Raw genomic sequence first — 15,688 nt, forward strand, 5'->3', positions numbered from 1 at the left:
AAAGAATTCACAGTCGTTAATTGAGCGACTAAACCACACTCACAATAGCACCGATAATCGACAATCGCTTAATAGTCGATTATCTACTGCCAGTCGACATTCGCAATAGGGGTGCTAATAATATATTCTACCTTCGTTGTAAATTCGAAATCCAGCCCATTTTCGAAAAAAAAGTTTGCGGAGAGCTTATCTCTTCTGGGCTTCACTACATTTGAGGCCATGAGAGCTGAAGTGACCTAACACACAGTTTGCTTTTTGTTAGTTTGCTAGACTTCTTAAAATGGTCTCTAATGTGCTAAATTTTCAAAAAAATTCACTTATATCTCAATTTAATGGTTCGCTTTGTACCTTAAAATTAGGGAACGAGCGACTTTTATTTTTAAATCAATCACATTTGACTCTTTTTTAAGTAGGAAAGTATCAAAAAATGTAATTTTGGGTTAGGCCATTCTGCTCTCACGACCTCATTTTGTTTCCTTTTCTCTATTTCTATTTCATTTTCATGGTGAATAAAATGTTTGGCGCATATTCATAGTCATATTTAGTACTCAACTAAGTCGAAACTATTCTAAGTCACAACTAAAGCTATTCATAGTCGCCTTAGTTTCGACTTTTCTGGCTAAGTACCAACTTAAAATTTAGTTTCGGCTGCAGCTGCAACTAAGTCGTAACTAGGAAGAAGTATTTTATCAAATTAAGGGAAAACAGACGAAATATGTAAAAATTAAGTTGGTAGAGGGTGATTTTGATAATATTGGATAATCTCCAATTAAAACTTACAAAGAGCGATCCATTTTAATCGGAAGATGAAATTAAATGCGTATTAAAATTCGAATAAAGCTACATCACAATTTTATAATTGAATAATTTAGATAAATTTTCAAATAATAAGTCAGTTTCACGCTAGTTCTTTTAAAGTAAAATTGTGCATAACATTTAGATATCTACTATTTGTATGTTTCACAGCATGCTTTCGATAAACATCGACTTCACATCACTGCGGTTCTGGCTATTTCACACAATTAACAAGAAAATGATACCTTATTCTTTTGCATAATCAGGCAATGAAAATAAAAATTACATAAACAGATGATCAAACTTGATATTATTTAATAAAAATGTAATTTTTCCAAAATATCGTAAAGAAAAATCGATACATTTTCACACTCGTTTTGCTATATCGTAAACTAAGTCGAAACTACTTAGTAGAAGTCTGAAATGCGACTATGAATAGAGGTAAATTTTAAGTTGGTACTTAAATTTAAGTTGCAACTTTGTTAGTTTCGACTTAGTTGCTGGACTATGAATACGCGCCATTGTTATTTTATTATCACTTAAGTTCACTTTTCCTAAATATTTGAAATGTATTTTGAATTGTATATGCTCGGAATAACCTGAGTAAACTCTACCAGCTGTTACTCATTGCTAACATCGCGAGCTTGTTAAAGTAAAAAAAAAGTTAAAATAAATTATTGTGCGGCTGGTGTGTGTGGTTCAAAAGATTCTTTTGCTCAAAATCTCGTCGTTGGAACATTAAACTTCCGTCGTTGGAACACAAAGTTAAGCAGCTACCAAAATTAGCGGACAAAAAAGCGGAATTGGACAAAGACACAAGGGCATAGATTCAACCAGGGAAAACGCAGCAACTGGAAGACGCACCAAATGGCACCTACTAGAAGCGTATCGGTCTCCAAAACTGTTGAGGTACTGTAAAAAAGTTTGTCTAGTGAACAAAAAAAAACATTTAAATTGGCATACAAAAAAAAAAAATAATAATAATCTCTAAAATTACATAAAATTTACATCCAAACATGTTTTGCACATTCAAACATACATATTGCGCCATTTGAATATCTATTTCAACAAATTATTATACCGTAATAATTGAAATTCTGTGCTCCGTTGTTTAAATACATATGCAGTAGTTATGTACATGCATAAGTATATAAATTCCGCTATAAAGTTTGCATTTTAAATAGCGCAGAACAAAGCGATTGTTTTGCACTACTGTAGAAGCGCTCAACAGTAACAAGAAATTACTCAAAACAAAGGAGAGGAGTTACAAGAATAATTTGAGTTTTTTTATTATACATCGTATGCAGTCGCCTTCGTCGTCGTTTAATTTGCTCCTGGCTTCGTACGCTGTCAAGAAAATAACTCTTGTTAATTATTTGAGCGTTGTTGTGTAGCGGCTCAATTTTGGCAGTGAGTTAAAAAAAACAAACTGGAGTCACAAGAATAATTCGAGTTTCCACAATGATGCCTCAATCTTCGCGTTTGCCTAATTTAAAGTTGCCTAACTTTGACGGTAAATATGCTGAATATAAAAATTTTAATAGCTCATTTAATAATTTGATAAACGATGAACCTATTCTCTCGCCTATTGAAAAATTCAACCACCTTTTAAGTTGTTTATCAGGTGATGCCCTTCGTACAGTTAAAGCTTTCCAGGTTAATGAAGAAAACTATGCGAAGGCATTAAACCGTTTAGCGGAAAGGTATGATAAAAAATGTTTGATATTTTTCGATAATATAGAGCGGTTATGCGAAATTCCGAAGATCTATAAGCCCAATGCTTCAGCGTGAAGAAATGCAGTTGACACAGTATCAGCAATCTATGATTCCCTACAGTCAATTGACAGTGAAACCGATATCACAAATGCTTTAATAATTCATTTGGTGCTATCTAAAGTTGATTCAGCTTCCAAAGCAAAATAGAACGACCAGCTAGATTATTCTACTCGCTGGAAGTCAATGACGATAGGTCCAGCAAGGTTGAAAATTCCCAGTCCAGCACATATCAAAATAGAATTAAGAAAAACGATCATAAGACATCATTCGCTTGCACTCAGGCTGGAAAGAATTCGAAATGCTCGTATTGTAGTTCAAATGGCCACTATATTTACACATGCAATGATTTTGCCGCTCTACCAATTGATAAACGGTTTGAGTTTGTGAAGAAGGGGGGAAGCTGTATTAATTGTTTAAAGAAAGGGCATACAGTGCGTAATTGTACTCGCCCTCATTGTCGTGTTTGTAAGCGACCTCATAATACACTTTTGCACAAATATGAACCTGCATCGTCAGGTACACATTCGCTTGAATCTTCGAATTCTGCTGCGACTGTCTCTTCTTCACAACAATCAAACAATCGTTCTTCGTTCCTTGTTTCCAGCACTTGTGATGTAGTTATTTTGGCAACTGCATTGGTAAAGATTAATGATCGCTTCGGAAATAGTCATCATGTAAGAGCTCTATTAGATTCGGGATCTCAAGTGAATTTTATAAGCGACGAATGCGCAAATAAATTAAAACTCAACCGACGGTCCAAAGATTTAAGTGTGCTCGGCATTGGTGAGGTGAATTCGAGCGTTAGACATGTGGTAAACGCCACAGTTCAATCACGACTTAACGATTATTCGTTCCAAGCCGACTTTTGGGTTCTAAAGTCAATTTCAAGCTCTCAACCTGAGATAAATTTACCAGTTGAGTCATGGCAAGTTCCGGATAATATTGAGTTGGCAGATCCACATTTTAATAAAAGCCAAAAGATTGATTTATTGATAGGCGCTGACATATTTTTCGAATTGCTATCGGTTGGTCAAATTAAACTGGATAGTACTTTGCCAACACTACAAAAAACGTTGTTTGGATGGATAGTTTCTGGGAGATATAAAAATGTCGAAAACGGTCAATCAGCTGTGTGCAATTTAATAAATCGAAGCAATATGGAAATGACAAGTATTGAATCATTTTTGCGCAAGTTCCGGGAAATAGAGGAAATCCCAAGCCAAAGCCGTAATTTTGCGCAAGAGCGAATGATTGTGAAAAACATTTTGTCGCCAATACTAAGCTGTTGGAAATTGGTCGGTTTGAAGTTCCTTTGCCATTCAAAGTTCCCGCGTCTTCACTTGGTTCGTCACACGAAATAGCGAAAAGACGATTTTTGGCGCTTGAACGGCGGTTAATGCGAACTCCTAAGATACAAGAAATGTATATGGAATTTATGAGGGAATATTTGTCGCTTGGCCATATGTCGCCCACAAAATATGTAATTCCTACCGGCCCTCATTATTTCATACCCCACCAGGTCATAGTAAGACCAGACAGCCTAACAACTAAACTTAAGAGTGGTATTTGACGCTTCCAATAAAACTTCCTCCCAACTCTCATTAAATGACACATTAATGGTCGGTCCTACCATTCAACCAGATTTGTTTATGACTTTGCTTCGGGTCCGTTGTCGTAAAAACCCTATAACGGCTGATATTACGAAAATGTACAGACAGGTACAAGTAAGCGAGGCAGACCGATCATTTTAGCTCGTTTTGTGGCGTGAAAACCAAGACATGCCAATACGCACATATAAATTAAATACTGTAACGTATGGTACGTCTCCAGCACCATTTTTGGCAACAAGGTGTTTAAAAGAAATCGGCGTTTTAAATAAAACGACTTTTCCAACTGGTTCGAGGGTAATCCAAGAAGATTTTTATGTGGATGATCTACTATCTGGCGCTGAAACTTTAGCGGAGTTAAAAGATATAAAAGAAGAAGTCGTGAAAGTTTTAAAAATGGCTGGTTTCGAGTTGGCAAAATGGTATTCGAACCATAAATACTTCGAAAACGACGAAACAGTTGAAAGGTCCTCTAATTTCAATAGCAGGAAGCCACAAAAACATTGGGCTTGGTCTGGCATTCAAAGAATGATACACTTTCATTTAATCTGGTGGAAGATTTCGAAAACGTGAAAGCCACAAAGCGCAATATATTGTCAATTTCATCCCGATTATTCGACCCATTGGGTATTTTGTGTCCAGTAATTACAAAAGCCAAAATTATTTTACAAGAGCTCTGGTTGCTAAAAGTAGATTGGGATGAATCGATTCCCATTTCGTTGGACACAACTTGGCAAATATTTAAAGAAAATTTTAAAAAATTAGGAGAGGTAAAAGTTCCTCGTTTCGTAAATATTTCGCCGTCGTCCAAAATACAAATACATGGATTTGCCGATGCCTCTATGCGAGCATACGGCTGTTGTTTATATATACGGAGCGAGCAAAATAAAATAAGCGTTACTACATTGTTAACAGCAAAGTCTAAAGTCGCTCCACTTAAAACGAAAACCCTCCCAAGACTGGAACTATGTGCTGTCCACTTGTTGGCCAAATTGTGGAAATCTGTTGCACCTATATTGTTGCCATATGCAGAAAAGGTTATATTTTGGAGCGATTCTGAAAAAGTACTATATTGGCTATCGACATTAACGACATTTGTAGGAAATAGAGCATGATAAAAATATAGTAAGGTAGAACCGCTGAGAGACACTTTTAAAATTCTTGACATTTCCAAACAATTTAATTTTTAAATTTACTCACAAACTCACACACATTTTCATTTTCAATCTCAAGCAACAACAATTTCGAACAATTTCATTTTTTTATTTTCACTTTTATATGATTTTAAAATGTTGGCAAACTTCAAAAAAAATCATGGCCGACAAATTGAGAGAACGGTTATACATTGCTATGTTTTTATCATGAAATAGAGTATCTGATATCCAAGATTGGGGAATTCCAGCAATGTGGCCACATCTCATAATCCAGCTGATATCGTTTCCCGGAGCTGCAATGTGGATGAGCTCCAAAGGTCAATATGGTTTGACGGACCAACATATTTATGTAAAAACGAAGAAGATTGGCCATCAAATTCTCATTTTGATCCTCCTGAATAGGTAGAGTCAATGGAAATTCGAAAGTCAAAAGTCGCGGCACTGGTCATCGAAACGGATCGAAAAATCGTGCACCAGCTCATACAAAATAGTTCGTCTTATTTAAAAATATTGCGTATCTTGTCATATATTTATAGATTTATAAAGTCAAAAAAGGAAGACGAAAGAGAGACACATTTAACTGCAAGGGAACTAGAATTATCGTTTTTCAAAATAGTGGAAACAATTCAGCATGACGAATTTGCTGTGGAAATGAGTCTACTCAAAAAAGAGTCGCCATGTCTTAAAAAGCACATTCAAAAATTGAATCCAATGTTGCAAGAATATGAGGAACATGGCCGGAGATTCTCGTTATTGCGAGTTGGTGGCAGGTTATTAAATGCGCCACTTCCATTCGAAACAAGATTCCCTTTGTTATTACCAAAGTCCCGGTTTGCTATGTTGTATGTTAAATATTTACATTTAACTAATTGCCACGCAGGACCGCGGGCACTTGTTGGTATAATGAGGTTAAAGGTATGGTTGATTAATGCGAGAGAAGTCGCGCGGAAGGTAGTTCATGACTGTGTTCTTTGTTTTAAGTATAAACCTAAATTGATGACCCAGATAATGGGAAATTTTCCACGAGATAGGCTAACATCAGTAAGACCGTTTGTAATCACTGGAGTAGATTTTTGTGGACCGATATATACGTCTTATAGAATGCGTGGTCGACCCCCCTATAAGACGTACGTGGCGGGGTTTGTGTGTTTCGCGTCAAAAGCAGCATCTGATCTCTCTACTAATGCATTTATTTCTGTGCTTAAAAGGTTTATCGGGAGAAGAAGCTTGCCAGAGAAGGTGGTGTGCGACAACGCAACAAATTTCACCGGTTACAAACCCTAAGTGCGGCCGATGCCGCCTACCCAGAAAGGTGTTCTCTGCAAATGGTGTTCAGTGTCTTTTCTTCGCAAAACAGAAAAAAAATCTACTTTGTGATGGTTATAATCCCTAAGTGCGGCCAAAGGCTGCCTACGCAGAAAGGTGTGTTCTCTGCAAAACGTGTTCAGTGCCTTTTCTTCGCAACACAGAAAAAGAATTCTAGTTTGTCAGGGTTATAGTCCCTAAGTGCGGCCGAAGGCCGCCTACACAGAAAGGTGTTCTCTTTAAAAGGTGTTTTTTTTATAATTATTTTACATTAATTCAATTTTTGTAGAACTCTACATCATATATATAAAGTACGTATACCAAGTTATCCATCCATTTGTTTTTAAGAAATCTTGATTTCAATAAAGCTTATTTTGAACTTTAACCTTTGCTAATTGTTGTTGTTGTTGTTTCCCTAAAAAAGAAGTATACCGTTATACTCAGCTCAGTCATCTCTATCGATCCCAATATTTTGTTTTCTAATTTGAGATTTGGAGCCAAACTGCATTTGTTCCAAACTTTTTGCTACAAACATTTATTTTCAGCTTGCAGAATTTATTGCAAGATTACTTCAAAAACCCCTTTAGAAATGCTTGTTCGATCAGATTTCAATTATTAAAAGCAATGTCTATTCAATTTACAAATAAGAAGAGGTCATAACAGCAAGGAGTGTTGCTTAAAAATACTTGGAAGTACTAGTATTATCGGTGCTATTTTGCAAATACGAGTACAAGACTCGATTCTTCTTTAGAGTATTCTAAATGAGTACTGGTATCGATACTTTTCTAAAAGTTCTACCACTACACATCATTTGTGGCCCCCTGCAGCTCAAATAGAGCTGCCTCCACGGCAAACCCCAGTCCGCCTGATCAGCTCAACAAAAACACCACAGCACCACAACACAACACAACAGACCAAACCAGGACATACCATACAAGAGACACAACGGCATCACTACTCACACGCCGGTGCTAACTTCTGGTTCTCCCAACAATCTCCACGGTGTCTCGGACAAGGATATTCCGTAATATGGTATCAGACAAGTGCAACACCTGCCTTAGCTGGTGCCCACTTCAGGGCAAGTTCAGGTCTGCGCACCACGCAAGATTGGACGAGGAACTTCGAGGGCCCGTGTTGCGCCGCACGGTCGCAAGCCCCAGTTGCGACGCCACCCAATACCACCACAGAGCGGCTTTTGCCACAGCAGCGCACAAAGCCAATGGCGGTTAGGCAACACACATCCTTCACCCCCCGCATAACAACACGTCTCCCGAACCAGTCGAAACTCCTTCAATTCAACTGCAGAGGACTTCAGAACAAGATCGAGGAGATAACCGTCTTATGGGAAGGCACGGAAGATTAGGCATGTTTTATTGAACCATCACAAGCAAGTAGCTAAATCTTGGTCAAATAAAACGAAATTAGCTTATTTCCTATGTTAGCCTAATTTTGACAGTCGTTTGACTGCAAATAGTGTCGAAAGTAAGTTTTTGCCTCTTTCTGATTGGCTGAAGGAGAAAATTTCTGATGCTGAATGGCAATGCCTCTTGTTCAATATACAAGCCAAGATAGCTATTCATAAGCCAATATAATTATGTTGGGTAAGTCCTCATACAAAATAAGCTAATGGCTTAAATTTCTGGACAAATAAAACACGGTTATTGATAGCTGCGGTCCAAGAGACGAAGTGGCACAACAGTTCCACATTGTTGAATTGCGCCGGATACAATGTGCACCGTCGAGGTCGCGAGCGAGATAATGGTGATGGCCTAGAGTTCATTACGCACCACACCGTGCAGTATCGTCTAATCGAAGCGGACATCGACCGCAGGGATACCATCTTAGAATGGCAGGGCATTGATATTCTGTCAGGCAAAACCGAGCTCGAACTATTTAACGTGTATATACCATCTCTTTGCCCGACGGGATATCACCCTGAAATAGGTGCGCTACTCGGAGGTGTAAACCGTATGGAAGTTGGCGACTTTAGTGCGCATCACGATATTTGGCATTCAAACCTGTCAAATGATCGTAGGGGAACACACTTGGCTGAGCAGATAGACAATTGGACATTCTGCACAATGAACGACGACGCACCCAACAGGATTACGGGTAGCTACTGCAGCTCGCCAGACATACCAATAGTCAGCGCTGGTCTGCTAAACAGCATATTTTGGCGACCTATGCTGACTCTAGCATCAGATCATCTGTCGATAGTCATCTCGATCTATAAACCTGTCGACTTTGCTTTAGTGGAACACCGGGCTTATATCAAGTTTACCAAAGTTGATTGGAAAGGATTCGCGGAATTTACTGAAAGTACCTTCGCTGCCTTTCCCACGCCCTCTTCCGCAGGATTGTGACTGCTGCTGCTGCAGCCCGCTTCGTACCAGCAGGTTGTATAACGGACCCCCATCCAAACTTTGCTACTGAAGCGACTGTTCTAGCCGATGAGCGTGACAACCTTCGTCGCACGGAGATTCGGCAGCTTGTAAACGTACATAAGCGGAAAAAGTGTGAAGAGCATCTGAAGACTTGCAACTTCACCTCTGGTGTGAGGAAGCTTTGGTCTATCGTGAGATCTCTGTCCAATCCGACAAAGCGCAACGACAGAGTCGAAATATTATACTTAATACTATTTTATCCGGCAATTTTTACTACCTACCCCGGTGGACAAAGCCAAGCGTCAACTGGTCAGAAGCCTGCGCAAACTGCCAACAACTGCGCCTCTTGTTTTCACTTGCGTTCAGAGAGCCATCGGGAAGGTGAAAGCCTCCAAAGCCATGGGACAGCAAGGAATATGCATGTTGACGCTGAAGAATTTGGGTACTATGTGAGAAGACTATTTCTCTCAACCTTTCAATAGCCACTTTCGTCATTCCAGACATCTGGAAGTTGGGGAGATAACACGTCCGATAACACCTTTCCCCGGTAGCGAAGACACTAGAGGCCTTGCTACTCCATATTTTGCGAACCACCTGACCCGAGCGAGCATCAACATGGTTTCCATTAAGTGTACAGCAGAACAACAGCTCTTAACGCCATAAACACTCAGATAACACGTGGCCTAAACCGCAACCGCGCCTGTGAGAGAACTATTCTAGTGGCGTTGGACCTGTCTAAGGCGTTTGATACCGTCAGCCGCTCCACGCTGCTAGAAGACTTTGAGGCCTCCTCTCTCCCACAGAGATTCAAACGGTGGCCGGCGAATTATCTGAGTGGTCGACATTCGGCAGTAATGTTTAGAGACAAATCAAGCAAACCTAGAAAAATAAAACAGGGGTTCCACAGGGTGGTGTCCTTTCCCCATTACTGTTTAACTTTTATATATACAAGCTACCTCAACCATCAGAGGGTGTCTCGATTGTCTTTTACTCTGATGACTGTTCTATAATAGCGTCTGGGAATGGAATTGATGACTTGTGGTCGAAAGTAAACGGGCGTCTCTTTCAGCTTTCTCGCTCCTTCACTGCTAGGAGTCTAACCTTCTTCCCTACAAAATCCTCTGCGACCTTGTTTATCACCTGGACGAAGGAGGTCAGACCACCGCTGGGTATTCACGTCGATGGCGAAACAATACTGACGGCGAATAACCCAAAAACATTCGGAATCACCTTCGACAGTCTGCTCTCCTTCTCGGCGCACACAACCGCAATTGTCAACAGAGTACAGAGCCGCAACAATGTCCTCAAGTCTCAGGCCGGCAGCACTTGGGGCAAAAACAAAGAAACATACAAGGCAATTGGCCGGCCGGTTCTAAATTATGCAGCCCCCGTGTGGTCGCCGGGGACTAGCAGGACTTAGTGGATGAAGCCACAAAGCTGCCAGAACACGGTATTTCGGACAGCAATGGGATACATTCTGATGTCGCCGCAACGCCACCTTTACGACGGGCCCAGATGCTCCCAATCAAGGAGCATAACACAATTCTCTGCAAGCAGCTTCTAGTAGGAAGCCACAGACGTGGTCACCCATATAGAATTTGTTCCACAACTTTTTCAATCAGCAAATGTTCTAGAAATGGGCGTGGCAATTTAAAAACCAAACATCAAAAATTTAGAGTTTGTTGTTGACTTCGGCATAAATAATACCTATATTGCGGAACAAATGTTGTTAACGAATGGATATTCTGCCGAAATCCGCAATAAAATCTGCGTTTTGCTAACTTTAGTCCCACAATTGCCCCGCCCATTTATAGGGGTTTGTCGCCTTAAAGAAAAATCTTGCCGTACAAATATTATTTCAGGGTAGGTATTCTATTCTTGCAAAAATATCTCATCATAAGTTTCCGAAAACAAATTAAAAAAAATTGTTGACTCTGACAAAAAAACCCATCCCGTTATAAAAAAATATTTTAAAAATAGTTATCAAAAAACGACAAATTTTTTGAACCATGCTTTTTATAGGGAATTAAACAAGGATTACGATGGTGTAATTTTAAATCCGCAATTTACTGGTCTTCACTATGCAAATCAACGTATAAAGTTCAACCGTTAATAGCTAAGTTAGCTTTAGGACAGTCATGACCATCTTATATATAGAAATATTAAGCCCGTTTCTTTGGCTTTAAAACGACCTTAAGATGAAGTCTACGATATGAGTAATACCCGAGATATAACGATTTGAAGAATTACATGATTAGTCAGAATCACAAAGAAATCCAAACTTTGACAGATCACATCTCCGAAGAAAAAAATAAAAAAAAATTACTCGAACACGTGATAACTTATTTCATGTATAAAACCCATAAAAAATTTAGAGTGAATCGTAGACTTATATTTTTTACGAAATCCGCCCGACTTAAAAAGGAAAATATTAATAAACTAGAATTGGTTTAGATAAAGAACGTCATTTTAAAATAATGGTAAGTGACAACAATTGGGCTTGAGAGCCCATTAAATTTAAATAAACCCCATTTTAATTAATATTTGACATTCTCGTCGCAGTCGAATAGAGAGATCTGCCGAAATCACTACTAAATACTTTGTTAAATATATTTCTGCTTATATATACATATAAAACATTTTCGTTCTGTTACTTTCAGTATCGGCTGACGATATATGGCGTGGTGTTACTTCAGTTAGCAATGCTGGCAGAAAAAGGGGCAGAGGTAAAGGGTCTGGTAAAAAAATAGCAAAAGATCTGAACAGAGGTCAGATGATAGGTGCGGGAAGCAAAAGCTTTATTTGGCCTGGACTAAATTCCCCCATCGTTCGAGGTAAAACCTTAGTGCAGCATGAATATTCACCGCAGGATAATCAATCAGACGAAAGTGTGAACAAAATACGGGACTTTTTGAGCAATTCTCGAATTTTTAAATTAAGTTCTATTGATCGCGGTTGGTCTGGATCAAAAATGCCTGGTCGCAGTATTGGACCACCAGACCGCATTGGTGATGAAAATTTTAATAGTTTTGATACCAGAGTACTTGAAAATAAAATTGTATTTATAATGAAAGGAAATATGGGAAGAAAGAGACGTTACTCCGTATTATCCATTACTGGAAACGGTCAAGGCTTGGCCGGTTTTGCTGTTGCTAAGGCACCCGAAGTGCGAACAGCTTTAAGAAAATCAAAAAATAGAGCAGCTCAAAAAGTAATCAAAATTGAGGTTTGTGATAAACACACGGTATTTCATGATTTTTTTTGTGCGTTTGGCCAGACAAGAATATTCGTAGCAAGGAAACCTGAAGGCTATGGCCTCGTTTGTCATCGAGCTATCAAAACTATTTGCAAAGTGATTGGAATACAAGACTTACATGCCAAAATAGAAGGATCAACTAATTTGCAGCACATAGTAAAAGCATTTTTCTTGGGGTTGTTGCAACAAATCACACATGATGAAATCGCAAAAAACAAAGAACTGATTGTTGTGGCTCTTCGTAATGAAACAGGCTTAAAGCCACAAATCATAGCTCAACCAGGCTATTGTAGAACACATAATGAAATTGCAAAAAATGAAATTTTGAATTACACTCAATATATTTTGGGCGATAAAATTATTTTGAATAAAAATAAATTGGTCCCTTCCTTTGTAAATAGCAAAGGATACACATTATATTTAAAGAGAAAGGAGCAAGTGCGAAATCAAGACAAAGCACGCATTAATATGTACGCATTTAGCGGTGGTCTTCAAAATAACAATGTTTTCTTAAAATAAAGTCACACTATATTAGAATATAAATAAAAAGATTTTTTGTACTTTACAAAATTACTTATTTTCTACGCTATCCGGAGTACAGACAATGTGTGAAAAATGGGAACAAGTGAAGAATACGAGAAATACAGAAATAAAAAAAATTTACGTCGATAGAGATTTTTGAGGCAAATGTAACGGTGTAATTTTTTGGGAAAACGAGAACGATTTTTTGGGGAACGAGAGAGGTACGAAAGGTCAAAGGTCAAATGCAGCCCTTTTTTCAAATCCAAATATCCCGAAAACCATTGCACAGATTCCAAAAGATTTGATTTCGTTCAATAGGAAGTATGAATCCCTTTCATTAGATACATATATACAATGACGAGCAAAACTGTAACATGGTTTAACACTTTTTGTTTCAGCCACCGCTATATTTCCAAGTTCCAACGACTTTCATCCTTTTGTTGAATATTCTTGTTGGTACATCCCTATCCCTCTCTCATAATGATTTGAAGTCAATACAACAACAATAAAAAAACCGGCAGACAAAAATGTAAATTAAGGCAGATGTTACAGTTTTGCACTCACTCTCAGTTTTGCATTTGACAGTTATCTTTTACTTAGTTGGAAGTCAGATGACTTTTTTCTATATTGTAATTTATTGAAGAAGTGATCACCAGTAAATAACATAGTTAATCAGGAACCATAAATGTAAATAATAGATTTACTGCGGAAAGGCGGAACCGCACGAAAAGTGGCAAAAATTTGGAATTTGCTACTAAAAAATGTTAAGACTTAGAAAAAATATAGCCTAAAGTGTTCCCAAGGACAAAGGAACTCTGTTAAAAAATATTACGGTACGATATCTTGTGAACTTAGAAGCAAGTAGCGATGCAGCCACTATTACAGAAGCGCTTAAGGTATTAAACTTTAATGCAAATCAATAGACAGCGAGGCGAAGAATTGCCAAATTGAGCGCAAAGGCATCATAAAGAAGAAAAAAGCAAATTTGATCAAAATACATGTGCGAGTGTGGCAGCATTTCGCTGCATCGCACGAAAACCGAACCGTTGCCTATTGGGATATGTTAGGCCGTTCAGAATGCAATAAAAAACATATTTTTAAGTTTCAATTGAAGGTTATTTGGTCCCACAAGACTAAATTAATCGCTTTCATGGCCGGGCATGGTATTGGGTCAAAGACCCAAATTAAGCCCATACGCAGCATGTAAGGAAAACTGTGAATAACAGTGGTCGGTCAATAATAGTTTGGGATTGTATTTCAAACATTTTCTTGGTCTGTTAGTACACATTATGCGTGAGGAACAGTATCTGTTTATATTTCAACAAAATTTGCAAGATGTAGTCGAAAAATGAAAGTTTCTGCTGAAAAATCACCCAAAACATACTGCATATGTTCGCAAAGACTGGATACAAAAGCAAAAATTTGCTAATTTGAAATGACCTCCACAAACCGCGGACATGAATCTCATCGAGAATTTGCGAAATCAACAAAAGCACAGCTTAATAAGTATCAAAGTCCGTAAAATCGAGTACATGAGCTGTGAAAGCAAACTAAGGATATACCTCCAGAATTTTTACAAAGATGCAAATAAGGTATGCCAAATCACATCCAGGAACTGAAACAGGCAAAAGAGTACTGAACATTGTGTTAGTAGTTCTTTATTTTCGTGCAAATTGTTAAAAAGCTCTTAGAAATATATGAGTGCAAAACTGTAACATCTGCCTTAATTTACATTTTTGTCTGGGTTTTTTTTGTTGTTGTATTGACTTCAAATCATTATGAGAGAGGGATAGGGATGTACCAACAAGAATATTCAACAAAAGGATGAAAGTCGTTGGAACTTGGAAATATAGCGGTGGCTGAAACAAAAAGTGTTAAACCATGTTACAGTTTTGCTCGTCATATGTACATTAGGGTTATTATTTTTACACTTTTTTTAAATTTTGATTTGCCTGTGCTTGCATTTAATGAACTTTTGTCCATATATTACTTTTTTGTCGATATTTTGTTGGTTCGTGAAAATACCTCCCGCGCACACTGTCATTTCATTTACAAGGCTGTTGCATGGCAAAGCCCCATACCTAGTATACAAATTCGACCGAAATTCCTTTTTGCCTACCAAGTTTTGATTTAAAAACGATGTGTATCAGCACTAAATCCAGAATCTATTTTACTTTAATAAAACCATAAAACATTTGAGAAGAAAAACATGTTTGAATATTAATTTTCTCCATTTAGAAACTGACAATAAATTCCGCTATGCACGGGAGTTTTTTTTATAATTTATCAAAATTGTTGTGTTGGAAATTTATACAAAAGTTCATCGTTTGCCACCACAGGCATTTACATCTAGAAAAAATCATAACCCTAATGAACATCTTGTAAAGTTTTAGCAAACATCAAATTTATATAAAAAAAAATTTATCAGAAACATGGAGTTTATTCCAACGTCAAAAAACGAAAGCATCATTCTCTTTTATATATGTTTTTTTTTTAAATAGCCAAAATAAATGTATTTAAAAATCTTATTGTTCGGGACGGGGTGAAATGCGGGCCGGGAATTCCTCATAAATTCCACGGCAAACGAGGGTCGAGGAGGTGCAGAATCCCTGAATTAGTTTACGAACAGTACTTATGATGCTATGACTAATTGGCCATTAAGATTTAGTAACATATAAATGTAGCACTACAAAACGAATAGAGGAATATAACTGATCGAACTATTTGACTAAAGTTTAGACAAGAAAGATACGAACAGGACGGCTTGACATTGCATTGTCAGCCGTCATCAAGCGTAGAACAATGTTCTTCTACTGTTAAGTTGTTAAATTGTATTATATCCGCTTTGTTAAATGAACTTTATGTTGTATTAAATTATCAAACTAAATA

General features: G+C 37.8%; 1 protein-coding gene across 1 annotated transcript; it reads left to right on the forward strand.

Annotated features, from left to right (window-relative positions):
• Window positions 1–11,822: 11,822 nt before the first annotated feature.
• Window positions 11,823–13,204, forward strand: LOC108359629 (28S ribosomal protein S5, mitochondrial-like). Its single transcript, XM_017611562.1, has one exon. It carries the CDS (start codon window positions 11,993–11,995, stop codon window positions 12,794–12,796), a length of 804 nt encoding a protein of 267 aa, XP_017467051.1. The 5' UTR covers window positions 11,823–11,992; the 3' UTR covers window positions 12,797–13,204.
• Window positions 13,205–15,688: the final 2,484 nt, after the last annotated feature.

The sequence above is a fragment of the Rhagoletis zephyria genome, unplaced genomic scaffold, assembly GCF_001687245.7.
Source record: "Rhagoletis zephyria isolate East Lansing unplaced genomic scaffold, Rhagoletis_zephyria_1.1 Rzeph_scaffold_00424, whole genome shotgun sequence".
NCBI lineage: Eukaryota > Metazoa > Arthropoda > Insecta > Diptera > Tephritidae > Rhagoletis > Rhagoletis zephyria.

Bases quoted from the DNA above. Each gene is read 5' to 3' on its own strand.
- LOC108359629 (XM_017611562.1), top strand. From the start codon at position 11,993: ATGCCTGGTCGCAGTATTGGACCACCAGACCGCATTGGTGATGAAAAT.